This window comes from Phacochoerus africanus, chromosome 1 (assembly GCF_016906955.1).
Source record: "Phacochoerus africanus isolate WHEZ1 chromosome 1, ROS_Pafr_v1, whole genome shotgun sequence".
Taxonomy (NCBI): Eukaryota; Metazoa; Chordata; class Mammalia; order Artiodactyla; family Suidae; genus Phacochoerus; species Phacochoerus africanus.
This window is the reverse complement of record NC_062544.1, coordinates 283,040,837-283,054,559: the sequence shown is the minus strand read 5'-3', so window position 1 is coordinate 283,054,559 and position 13,723 is coordinate 283,040,837. Positions and strand designations below refer to the sequence as shown.

At 45.4% G+C, this 13,723-nt stretch overlaps 1 protein-coding gene across 4 annotated transcripts in view; it reads right to left on the bottom strand.

The window, feature by feature from the left end:
• The window catches only part of SH3BGR (SH3 domain binding glutamate rich protein), a 66,251-nt gene that overhangs the window by 40,249 nt on the left and 12,279 nt on the right, over nucleotides 1–13,723 (bottom strand). For all 4 annotated transcript variants that reach the window (XM_047796767.1, XM_047796759.1, XM_047796740.1 and 1 more), the window contains exon 3: nucleotides 453–533. In XM_047796767.1, coding sequence (XP_047652723.1) covers nucleotides 453–533 — 81 coding nt within the window. The remainder of the gene's footprint in view (nucleotides 1–452; nucleotides 534–13,723) is intronic.

The window sequence follows — 13,723 nt, the reverse complement described above, 5'->3', positions numbered from 1 at the left end:
AGAAATTCATAACAAAATAATTTCACAGGCATAGCTTGAAAATTTATATTTTTACATATTTAATCAAGGCACTTGAGTTTACTGAGTGCAATTTTCTTTTTTTAATTCAATGAATTTTATTACATTTGTAGTTGTACAATGACCATCACAACGCGGTTTTATAGCATTTCCATCCCAAACTCCCAGCCCATCCTCCCCACCCCCCACAAATGATATTTCTTAACCTAGGTATCATCCGACAAGGTGTAAACAGAGAAAAAACTAGCAAATGCATAACTCGGAGACAAGTTTTAGTAGAAACCATGCATTATTTCTATGCATGACTTCATCAGAATAAGTGTATTAAAACCATGTTAATTTAAAGACCATCACTTATTAAACAGTCTCAGGCATGGGTTTTATCCTCACGTCCTAAGACCTGTATTGGGACCCAAGGGGGTGTTCGAGCTTACCTTTGAGCCTGGAGGGGGAGCCAAGCCAAGGAACGAATAAATAATATTCTCTTCTTTTGCAGAGAAGAAAGAGTCGAAATCCTGGAAGCAACGAAGAACAATGATTAAACCCAATGCACCCTTGAGAGCTAGTATATTGACCTAAATTGACCTTTTCTATTTATTAGCCATTAAGGTAGGAGTTGACACAAAAGCTGGTCCCTACTGGCTTTGCCAAAGACGACCAACCCCAAAAGTGAGGAACTCGAACCAGGGAGTTTACATTTGTTTCTAGACACTTTCATTTTGCCTATTACAGTGCAGTGAGAACACACGCGCGCGCGCACATTGTTCCTGCTCAGGAACTGCTGACGAGACTCAGAAATACACAATAAAAGCCTTCCCCCAACGTTGCACATCTTTAGCTGGTTTCCTTATAATTTATCCCTATGGCTTTGGTCCCTGATCAGGATCCAAACAACACAGGATGAGAACAATTAAGAACCAACACAGGATTTCTCTGCTCTTATTACAGTAACTTCTAAGGACCCAGACCTGTCTCAAGCCTTCTGACAGCTGGGGCCACATGATTACGAAGGGTTTAGAAAGGTGCTCCTTCTGCCAAAGTGGGAAAAAACGAGACTGACGGGAAACCTGGCCGCAGATAGAAACCGGAAGCTCCGTGAAGCTCCGCCCCCCACGCCCGGCCACACCCAGGTCAGCCCTGGACCAGGTGGATCCAGCCCTGAACCACCTCTCCAGGAGTGTAGTTGCCAAGAGCTCTGGCACGTTTCTCTTTTTGTCATTAAAACATAAAAGATACTCCCCTGGCCACTTTCTTACTTCCCATCTTTTGTCATAGGGCTGTGATGCAATGTCAACTATATCACCAAAGGCTCAGCAGGTACAGGCTTAGTCTGGTCTGAACTGAACAGGACAGGCAAACCAACGTGATCATGCTGTCGTCTCCTCTACACTTGTGTGTGTTAAGAGCATAAAACCACCTCCTGGGAGCAGTTTCACAGGGCTCCCTGAGATGCTGTCTCCCAGGCTTAAGTCCTAATTTCACCCCAAATAAAACTTAACTCTCCCCCCCAAAAAAAAGAGCTTAAAACCAAAGATAGGCTACCTAGGAGTTCCCTGGTGGTTCAGTGGTTTAAGGACCTGGCACTGTTACTGCAGTGGCTCTGGTTACTGCTGAGGTATTGGGTTAGATCCTTGACCTGGGAACTTCTGCATGCTATGGGCCCAGGCAAAAAAAAAGAAGACAGGCCACTTATACTGGGAAGAAAATGTTATGTGATTCCTGTGTCATCTTATCCAAACTTTGTTATTCTCCTTCTTGTCACCCTGATTCTCTCAGTGATTAACTTTATTCTTTCGTACTGACTGTATTTTTATAAGCAGCCTCAAATCATATTTGAAGGAAATACAGCATCATTTACTAAGTAAGTGATTCTTCAGTATCAGAAACTCTGATTCCTGGAAGACACACTAACTGGGGTTGTTAAAGGATTAAGTGAAAGAAGGTCTTAACAGGAGTAGGAGTAAGGAGGTAAAATGTAATAAATATATGCTACTTTCTAAAAACTCAATAGATAAATATCTTATAATCTCTAGTTGCCAACTCTAGAAACTTTCAAGTCAAGACAGGATTCCTTATAATTGAATAGATTGTGTTTTGCTTCCACTTAAGTCCACAGAGCTTCAGAATTTCAGAGGACTACAAATAACAAATGCTGGAGGGGATGTGGAGAAAAGCAAACCCTCCTGCACTGTTGGTGGGAATGTAAATTGGTACAACCACCATGGAGAACAGTATGGAGGTACCTTAGAAATCTATACCTAGAACTACCGTATGACCCAGCAACCCCACTCTTGGGCATATATCCGGACAAAACTCTACTTGAAAAAGACACATGCACCCGTGTGTTCATTGCAGCACTATTCACAATGGCCAAGACATGGAATCAACCCAAGTGTCCACTGATAGATGACTGCATTAGAAAAATGTGGTATATGTACACAGTGGAATACTACTCTGCCATAAGAAAGAACAAAATAATGCCATTTGCAGCAACATGGATGGAACTAGAGACTCTCATCCTGAGTGAAATAAGTCAGAAAAAGAAAGACAAATACCATGTGATATCACTTATATCTGGAATCTAATATATGGTACAAAGGAACCTTTCCGCAAAAAAGAAAATCATGGACATGGAGAGTAGACTTGGGGTTCCCAAGGGTGTGGGAGGGACTGGGAGCTTGGGGTCAATAGATGCAGAATGTTGCCTTCGGGATGGATCAGCAATGGGATCCTGCTGTGTAGCACTGGGAACTCTGTCGAGTCACTTATGATGGGACACGTGATGTGAGAAAAAAGAATGTATACATGTAGGTGTAATTGGGTCACCATGCTGTACAGTAGAAAATACATATATATAAATTTAAAAATAAAAAAGTAAAAACTTAAAAAAAGAATTTCAGAGGACTGAAGAAGAGTTTCTCAGTATTTGTTACTTGCTATTATCAAATAGATATAGAAAAATAACAAGTATGAAGTGGTTTTTCAACTTCCGGTTACATGAGTGTGGCAGATTAGATGCCTTGGAACACTGTGCTAAAAAGAAAAAAGTTAAGCCAGATTAAGGGGGAAAAAAAGCATAAATGCCTTGCTAAGCTGGTACCAAAAAAAAAAAAAAAAAAAGTATATTCAAGTGAGATCAAGAATCCTAGGAATAAGCACACGCCAAGGCCCCCATCCAGGCTGAACGTTTCCTACCAAACCAGGAGATCCCTATCTTCCACCCTGATGCCACAGAGAGAAAGAGGGAAATGGTAAAGCCAATAAAATACACACATACACACGCACATAATAGACACATACATGCATACACATATATACATGCGCACAGACACACGTTTATAGAGATCCAGAGAGGCACGTGTACATACACACATGTGCATACGTGTACTTACGTATACATGTATATGCACACACACACATGTATAGATACACAGACACACATACCTGCACATATATAATATATACACACATACATACACCCCCGCCAGAACGCCATTGAGGGCTCCACCCTCGGCGTAAACATAAACGAGAAATAACCCTACTATGAAAAACAGAATGGAAGAAAACTTGCCTGGTTCAACTCCGATGCTCAGTGACAGAGAAAACATTCTTCGCTGAGAATTTATAACCATGAGCCAGAACTTATGATAATTTGGGATCCAAATTCTCATGACAGGTGCAAAACAGAAAGTCTTCCAAGGAAATCAATGTAAAAGATGCTATCTTTTCGAGAACTCCCAGGAAACTAGCAGAAACAAATTCCAGGCCTTGAAAAGTATTCACAAATAACATAATTTCTCTCTCTCTCTCTCTCTCTCTCTCTTTTTTTTTTTTTTTTTGCCATGGCAGGCAGTGGCTTAATGTGCGATCTCAGTTCCCAGACCAGGGATTGAAGCCAGATTAAGAAAAAAAAAAAAGCATAAATGCCTTGCTAAGCTGATATTTAAGTTTTTTTTTTCAAAATGGTGTTCCAAGGGATTGAACCAGGGCCACAGCAGTAAAAGCACTGAACCCTAATCATTAGGCCACCAGGGAGCTGTGGTGTGGGTCCCAGATGTGGCTCGGATCCTATGTGGCTGTGGCTGTGGTGTAGACCGGCAGTTGCAGCTCAATTCAACACCTAGCCTGAGAATCTCCATATGCCACAGGTGCAGCCCTAAGAAGACAAGAAAGAAGAAAGAAAGAGAGAGAGAGAGAGAGAGGAAGGAGGGAGGGAGGGAGGGAGGGAGGAAGAAAGAAAGAGAGTTGATGGTTTATTTTGTTAAGTAGGAGAATTTTGTAAAATTGTCAGTCACCATCACCATTTTTTTTCATAAAACTGAAAAATTTATTTTACAAAAAAAAGTGGCAAAAATGTGCAGCTCAGAAAAGTTCCACTCCACTCAACCTCAGTTCTGATGGCCAAATAAAAGTAAACAAGAAAAAACTTCCTTTTTTTTTTTCCTTTTTCTTTTTAGGGCCACATCCGCTGCATATGGAAGTTCCCAGGCTAGGGGTCCAATCTGAGCTGCAGCCACCAGCCAACAACCACAGCCACAGCACCACTAGATCCAAGCTGCATCTGTCACCTATGCCGCAGATTGTGGCAACATCGGATCCCTTAACCCCCTGAGCGAGGCCAGGGATCAAACCCACATCCTCATGGGTAATAGTTGGGTTCTTAACCTGCTGAGCCACAATAGGAACTCTAACAAAAAACTTCTTAGAGCAACTGAAAATGTGGCGGTGACCTCACCCAGCGCCTCAAACACCAACGTTGAGGTCTTCCTTCTCCTGGAATCACTGCCAACATTAGTTTCATTTATTTTTTTAATTTCTTTATTATAGTTGATTGACAATGCTCTGTCCATTTCTGCTGTACAGCAAGAGCGACCCAGTTGCTATCATTAGTTTTGAAGTGTGACCATCCCTTAGCCCAGGTTTAAAAAAAAACACTTAGTATTATCTATTAAGGCTAAACATACTGAGCGTGAGGACCTAGCAATTCCACTTCTACTCACAGAACCGAGAGAAACCCACATGTCATGAGACCTGTGGGGAATAATTTAGCAGCACTGTTTTGTAACAGCCAAAAACTAGAAGTCACACTGCTATCGTCTGGATGTGTGTGTCCCCTTAAAATTCTTACGCTGAAGTCCTAACCCTCCAAGGTGATGCTATCAGGAGGTGGGGCCTCCAGGAAGTGCTTAGGTCAGAAGGGTGGGGCCCTCGTGAGTGGGATTAGTGCCCTGACAAGCAGAGACCTCCAGAGCTCCGGCAGCCCTGCCACCCCGTGAGGACACAGCAGGAAGGTGCTGGCTGTGAACCAGGGGGCCCTCATCAGAACTCAACCACACTGACCCCTCGACCTTGGACTTCCCAGCCTCCAGAACTAGGAGAAGTAAATCTCTGTTGCTTATCAGCCACTCGGTCTGTGACTTGTTATAGTAGCCCAGACAGGATAAGACACCCACCACTGTCCATTCTGGAGCAATGAGAATGAATAAATTGTGACCACTACTTACTGACCTGGTTGTATCTTTAAAATATGCTGGTGAAAGAATCAAGTCAAAGAATACACAGAAAGCTCAAAAATAGGCAAAACAAAACAATATACCGCTTAGGTATGTACACATGGGAAATAGAAGAAAAAGGAGGAGGGAGCTGGGCGCCATTTCTGGGGATATGACACTTTTCAAACCAAAGGTGTGCACGTGCTGGCTCATTTCTATTATACCCCTTTAAGCTACATGTTTTTATCCTCTACAGCACATCTCGTAATAAAATGTTAACAACATAAAACAGCTTGTTAGGAGTTCCCACGGTGGCTCAGCGGGTTAAGAAGGCAATATAGTGCCATGAGGATGCCCGTTCAACCCCTGGCCTCACTCGGTGGGTGAAGGATTCCCCCCTGTGGTGAAGGTTGTGGATGCAGCTCGGATCCAATGTGGCTATGGCTGTGGTGTATGAAGGTCACAGATGGGGCTCCGATCCGGCGTTGCTGTGGCTGTGGTGTAGCCCTCAGCTGCAACTCTGATTCCACCCCTAACCTGGGAACTTCCATATACCGCAGGTATATGTGGCCGTAAGTAGAAAAAAATGAAAAATAACATAGCTTGTTTGGTAACACCAGTGTGCTGAGAACAGCCTTAACTGGCCGAGCATCCTGACCCCCTTGCAGCCCTGAGTCCCCAGAGGTCCTGGCCCCTCTGCTGAATGGTCAAGGTCCCCTTGGTATCCAGGACCAGGCAGGTGCCCCCGCCCTCACCTGGGCTAAGATGCGCAGACGCCAACTTGGCATTGACAGACAAGATCTGCTGCTTGCAGTGAGTATTTCCCTGCCAGGCGGGTAACCTGGCCTCCACTGTGCCTGGCTTCCCGTCCGGTGTCTCCTTTCTCCATCTCACAGCTGTCTGCCATGCCCTGGGCATAACATCTTCATCTGTTCTGCCTGGAGCAGCAGGAGTGCCGGCTGGCAGGGACTTGATGGCGCTCAGAACTACCTGACACCCAGTCCCCTCGCTGCCCTGGTGCAGAGAAGTCCACTGCTGTCCTTGAGTCTCCTCTGCTGTCACCCGCTAGGACATACGGGTGACCAGTTAAGAATCCGCAGAGTCCAGGGACTCAACTTAAATAGTAGCATTATTCTGATAGTTCCCAACTCAATCAAGTGGGAAGATACACTGACTCTCAGATTGATGTCATTTTTTTTTTTTTTAAGGGCGAAGAATAAGGTGTGGCATATGGAGGTTCCCAGGCTAGGGGTTGAATCAGAGCAGCAGCTGCTGGCCTACACCGCAGCTCACAGCAACGCCGGATCCTTAACCCACTGAGCAGGGCCAGGGATCGAACCCACACCCTCCTGGATGCTAGTCGGGTTCATTTCCACCGAGCCACAATGGGAAGTCCCAGATTGATGCCATTTTCAACCTGACCTATCTTTCAGAACTGTTGAGTTTCCTTTTAAAGCCAGAACCTACAATACCAATTCTTACCTAAGTTCTGGAAACAAAGCCCTCTGCCTCACTAAGAGTATCCACAGACCGCAGAAAAGCAAAGTTAGCAGAGCTGCTAGTGAGGAAGACTACCCATACCCCTCTGCAGGCAGAACTGAAAAGAATTAGTGACAGTTAAATATAGAATAATTTCTATGCTTATCGCATTAGCGCCGTACTTGTAATAGGAAAATACATCTTTCAAATACAAGCCTTTTTTCTTACTCAGGAAGCCTTCTCTTTTTCTTTCCCAATTAAAATGGAAAGCATTGTTAGATCACAGCAAAACAGAATAAGAAGTGCCTCTGAGGTTTTATTTTTATAGCAGAAAATAACTGCAAAACTTTTGCCTTGGGAGTTAACATAGGTTGAAAGAAAAATACTTCAATATTATCTCTACTGTAACCAGGCTTGATTGAAAAGGACGGTGAAAATAAGCAAAGGTAAGAGACTGAAAATCCGACTTTCGCTGGAAAAGCACGAGAAGAAAAGATGAGGCGTTCTCGTCGGGGCTCAGCAGGTTAGGAACCCAACTGCCAAGCGGGTTTGACCTCCAGCCTCGCTCGGTGGGCTAACGACCTGCCTTGCTGCCAGGTGCAACATAGTTCACAGATGCAACTTGGATCCCGAGTTGATGCGGCTGTGGGGTAGGCCGGCAGCTGCAGCTCTGATTTGACCCTTGGCCTAGGAACTTCCATGTGCCGCAGGTGCGGCTATTAAAAAAAAAAAAAAAAAAAAGATTAAGAAAACATGAGATGATTCTTTTAATGATTTTAGAGTGCAGAACAAGTTTCTAAACTAGGAGTGTAGGAACCATCTTAAAAAAGATTAATAAATCTGTCTATCCAAAAACAATGTTTAAGTCCTGCACTCCAAAAAAAAAAAAACCAACACTTTGAAAAGTCAAAAGAAACATGGAGAAATATTTGCAACACCCATGGTCGTGAAAAGGCTACTTTTCTTCATAAGTAAAGACTTAAAGGAGTTCCCGCCCTGGCTCAGCAGTTTACGATCCTGACTGGTATCCATGAGGTTGCAGGTTCGATCCCTGGCCTCGCTCAGTGGGTTAACGATCCGGCGTTGCCGTGAGCTCTGATGTAGGTGGCAGACAGGGCTTGGATCCCATGTTTCTGTGGCTGTGGTGGAGGCCAGGGGCTATAGATCCGATTCAACCCCTAGCCTAGGAACCTCCATATGCCGAAGGTGTAGCCCTAAAAAAATTTTTTTAAAAAAAAAAATTTTTTTTTTAATTTTTTAAAGTAAAGACTTACAGACTTTCATGCAGAGTGAAGTAAATCAGAAAGAGAAAGACAAATACCATATGATAGCACTTATATCTGGAATCTAATACACAAAACAAAGGAATCTTTCTACAGAAAAGAAAATCATGGACTTGGAGAACAGACTTGTGGTTGCCGAGGGAGAGGGGGAGGGAGTGGGATGGACTGGGAGCTTGGGGTTAATAGATGCAAACTATTGCCTTTGGAATGGATTAGCAATGAGATCCTGCTGTGAAGCACTGGGAACTCAGTCTAGTCACTTAGGATGGAACACGTAATGTGAGAAATAAGAATGTACACATGTACGTGTACCTGGGTCACCGTGCTGTACAGCTGAAAAAAAAAAAAAAAGAAAAGGTAAAAAAAGAAAGAAAGAGAAAAAAAGACTTAAAAACCAGTAAACAATACCTGGAACCAAATAGAAAAAATAACAAATCATAGAAAAACAAACCACTGATTGCATATCAACGAGGAAAGGATGTTTAGCCTGACTCATTAAGACAGAAATCCAAGTCCGAGCCGTGAGGATGCATTTTTCGTCTAACCGATTGGCAAAGATCCAAACGTTGGCATAGGCTGTTGTCACCGTCACAGGGAGCCAGCCACTCTCGAATCACGTTTGAAGATGTAAACAGATGCAACTACAGGGTGGGTTCCATGTCTATTGAAATCTAAGACGCGTAGATGCTCCAGCTCAGCTCACCTTCTCCGAGTTTATTCCACACAGAGGCTCAAACTGAGTACAGAGCTCTGTGTGATCAGGAGGTTCCCTGCAGCACGGTTCGTAGCTGAGAAAAAGCCTGAAAACAACCTGACTGTTCCCCATCACAAGACCGTGCCAATACATGGTGGTACCTCTAACGGGACATCGTGCAGTAAGGCGTGTGTACAACCACGCCATGAGCTCTGAGATACGGTTATTAAGTCAGAAGAACAAAGTCGGGGCAGAAGTGAGTAGCCTAATGGGTTAAAGACCCAGCTTGTCTCTGTGGTGTTGCCGGTTCAATCCCCAGCCTGGCATAGTGGTTTAAGGATCCTGCTGTGCTGCAGATGCAGCTCGGATTCAATGCCTGGCTTGGGAACTTCTATATGCTGCGAGTGCAGCCATTTAAAAACAAACCAAAAAAAAGTGTATGGCATACATCCTCATTTTTTGTTTTGTTTGTTGGGGTTTTTTTTCCTTTTTGTCTTTTTAGGGCATCCTCTACAGCATATGGAGGTTTCCAGCCTAGAGGTTGAATTGGAGCTGCAGCTGCTGGCGTACGTCACAGCCTCAGCAATGCCAGATCCGAGCCTCATCGGCTACCCACACTGCAGCCTGCAACCACGCCAGATCCTTAACCCACTGAGTGAGGCCGGGGACCGAAGCTGCATCCTCATGGACACTAGTCAGGTTCTTAGCCCAGTGAGCCACAATGGGAACTCCCACCCTCGTATTTAAGTAATACAGAATTGTTAATACACATAGAAAATTTCTGGAAGGCCAAGCAAGAAACTGCCAACACTGGTTGGTCACAGCAGGACTATCTACATCATTTGCAGGGCTTGGTGCAAACTAAAAGCAAGGCATCCTTTGCTCAAAAATCATTATGAATTTCAAGACAGCAACGGCTGGGAGCTCTGTGGAGAGGGGCCGCTGTGACTTCCCAAAAGGCAGGCCCCTGCAGCCAGCCCGTCTCAGAGGAAGGAGCTAGAGGACTCTGAAATGAGACAGAGAATAGTCTTCCCGGCAGGCAGCGTTGGAACCATTTTAATTTTTCTGTGTGTACATGTATTAATTTTATTGATTTTTCAATTATCAAAAAAAAATGCAGTTCTGTCGTGGTGCAGCGGAAACGAATCCGACTAGGAGCCATGTGGTCGCAGGTTCGATCCCTGGCCTCACTCAGTGGGTTAAGGATCCGGTGTTGCTGTGGGCTGTGGTGTAGGCCGGTGGCCACAGCTCTGATTGGACCCCTAGCCTGGGAACCTCCATATGCCGCGGGTGCGGCCCTAAAAAGACAAAACAAAACAAAATTTATAAAAAATAAAATAAAAATTGCCACCACTGAAATTGAGCAGGGCCCAGTGGGGCTCCGGGGCACAAGTCTTTCTGTGTCCCCCATTTCTTGCTTTTAGGGAATAAGCTTCAGCATCCATGACCTTCCCTGAGTCCCAAAGGGCAGGTTCAAAGAGCTGCGGATCAGGGAAGGGAGGCGATGCGTTGATAAGAGAGGAAAAGTCGAGAGACAATAGTGCAGCCTTGGGGCAGGTGCCCGGTTCCCCCTCAAGGCATGTCCACAACCACACCTCTGAGCGGCTTCTGCAGAACTAAAACCCGCAACAAATGACCCCCACAGAGGACCACCAGAACCGGTCCTGGAGCCACTCAACACCAACTTAAAAGAAGAATGCAAGCTTGCCTCTCCCCTTGATCCTTACCTGTGGCCCTACTGTCCACTCCCAAACAATAAAGCCACTTCCTATTCTCTCTCAAAGGAGGGCACAGTCTTTAGGGCATGAGCCTGCCATGGCCTCCTTTGCCTGGCAAAGCAATAAAGCGCTTCTTTTCTCCTTCGCCCAAACCTCTGTCTCCACGTTTCTATTTGGCACCAGTGGATAGAGTTTCAGCAACACTACCCACCCCCGCCCCCCCCAGAAAAAACACCCTGATTCTCCCTTTCCTTATCCAACAAGAGCCACAATTCTTAGAAATTCAGGTCAGGGTGGATGGAGGTCAGGGGTCTGGAGGGGGCTCTTCCTCACAGAGGAAATGCACTCTACGTTGTCGGAGGCCCCAGCTTAAATCCACAGGAGAGCTGACCTGGATTAGCATATGCTCCCCTAAATACATGCTCACACCATTAACACTGCTAGATGGGAGTTCCCGCTGTGGCTCAGTGGAAAAGAACCCAACTAGTATCCATGAGGACGCAGGTTCCATCCCTGGCCTCAGTGAGTGGATTAAGGATCTGGCGTTGCCTTGAGCTGTGGTATAGGTCGCAGACTCGGCTTGGATCACAAGCGGCTGTGGCTATGGTGTCGGGACGCATCTGTAGCTCCGATGAGACCCCTAGCCTGGGAACTTCCCTATGCTGCAGGTGCACCCCTAAAAAGCAAAAAAAAAAAAAAAAAAAAAAAACTGATAGACCATGATGGAATATAAGAAAAGGGCTGTGTATATATATGATTGGGTCACGTTGCTGTACAGCAGAAATTGGCACAACATTGTAAATCAACTGTACTTTAACGAAAATTTTTAAATAAAAATAAATTTTAAAAAAAAACTGTTTGAAAGCACACCCACAGGACTTTGAGCTGAGCCTCTGAAGAATGCCAACATGGCCCCGTAAATTCATACGGCCCTGTACTGTGCCCCCGAGAGCCATGTCCACCCAGAACCTCTGGAAGTGAGGTTATTTGGACATAAGGATGTACGCACACTGGAGTTAGTTATGAGGCCATACTGGACTGGAGTGGGCCCTACTGCAGTGGCCACTGTCCTTCTAAGAAGGCCGTGTGAAGATGGAGGCAGAGATGGGCAGGCCCCGTCAACAAGCCAGGGAATGCCAAAGGTTGCTGGCAGCCCCCAGGTGCCAGAGGAAAACATGGAAGAGATGTCCCCTCGGAGCCTCCAGAAGAAACCAACCCTCTTGACACCTGATTTCAAACGTCTGGCCTCCAGCACTGTGAGAGAATACATTTCTGTTATTTTACGGCACTGTGATGGTCAGTGGTCATGACAAAGTACCACAGATCGGGTGCCGTAAATAACAGAAACATTTTGTGGCTGCAGCAAAGTTGGGTTCTGCTCTCTTCCTGGCTTGCAGACCGTTGTCTCTGGCTGTGCGCTCACAGGGTGAGGTGAAAAGAATCTCTCTCTTCTTCCTGTTAGGGCACGAACCCCATCATGGGGGCCCCACCCCACCCTCCTGACCTCATCTAACCTTAATCACCTTCCAAAGGCGTCATCTCCAAATACCACAGCCACTGGGTATTAGGACTTCCACAGACGAATTGGGGCGGGGGGGGGGGGGACACAAACACACCGTCCAGAAGAACCACCAGGTTTGCAATGTTTTGTCATATCAGCGCTAGGAAACTGAGACAAACCCCAGACAGCAAAACCATTCCTGCTTCCAAGAAGAGGCCTGAACACTTTTCTATAAATAGGCAGAGAGTAAATATTTTTGGCTTTGTGGGTCAAAGAGTCTCTGTTGCAATTGCTCAGCTCTGCCATCGTGCAAAATCCTAGGCACTAGGTGAGTGAATTCGTGCAGATGTGTCCTTAAAACTTGATTTGCCAAAGCAGGCAGCTGCCGGCCTTGGCCCTCGGGTTTGATAACACCTGCTGCAGGTGAGAAAGTCAATAATAAAGAGAAGCTAAGCTAAAGGACCCTCCGTTTTATGCAGCAAGAAGAGAAGAGGTGAGTGGAGGTTCCATCACGAGGCTCCAGCCTTCAGAAACCTCACAGCCCTGAGCAGTTCCCTCCACCTTCCAGAACCTGCCTGCTGCATCTGGAACATGGCCCAGAAGACTTAGACCACCCCTAACGTAACTTCAGCTCATGCGCTAAAGGCCTGTGTACTTTGAAATGCTTTTTTGTTATGATTTGATGTATGAAGTAGAATCTGTGAACTGTAAGAAAAATGTGATTTTATGGCAAATTGATCTATCACATGAATAAAATCAAATTGCTATTATAATCAAAATGTCCAAAACAGTTTAGGGTTTTTGTTTTTGTTTTTGTTTTGGGGGGGGGGGTTGTGACATTTATTTCTCCCAGTTCTAGAGGCTAGAAGTCCAAAATCAAGGCACCAGCAGATTCAGATTCAGTGTCTGTGGAGAGCTCACTTCCAGGTTCCTAAGTGGCCTTCTTTTCTGCTGTGTCCTCAAAAGGAGGAAGTGTGTCCAGAACAGCTTTTCAACTATTTAGACACATGGACACTGTTTTCTTGCATCTGTAGTAGGACTTCACTTCCACAAATCATCCTTCACCAAAGTGAAAACTTACCCTGTGTCTGGGGGGTGCAGGTAGGTGTACCCCGCAAGGTTGATGAGAATGTCTTTCCGGAGTTCCCGTCGTGGCACAGTGGTTAACGAATCCGACTAGGAACCATGAGGTTGCGGGTTCGGTCCCTGCCCTTGCTCAGTGGGTGAACGATCCGGCGTTGCCGTGAGCTGTGGTGTAGGTTGCAGACGCGGCTCGGATCCCGCGTTGCTGTGGCTCTGGCGTAGGCTGGTGGCTATAGCTCTGATTGGACCCCTAGCCTGGGAACCTCCATATGCCGCGGGAGCGGCCCAAGAAATAGCAACAACAACAACAACAGACAAAAAGACAAAAAAAAAAAAAAAAAGAGAATGTCTTTCCAACTAAATGTGTGTTCTGTTTGAACAAATGACCTCAATTCTTCAAAATAAAATAAGGAACCCAAAAGGTTCCCAAGAACGTCTGCACTGCCATTTTATCG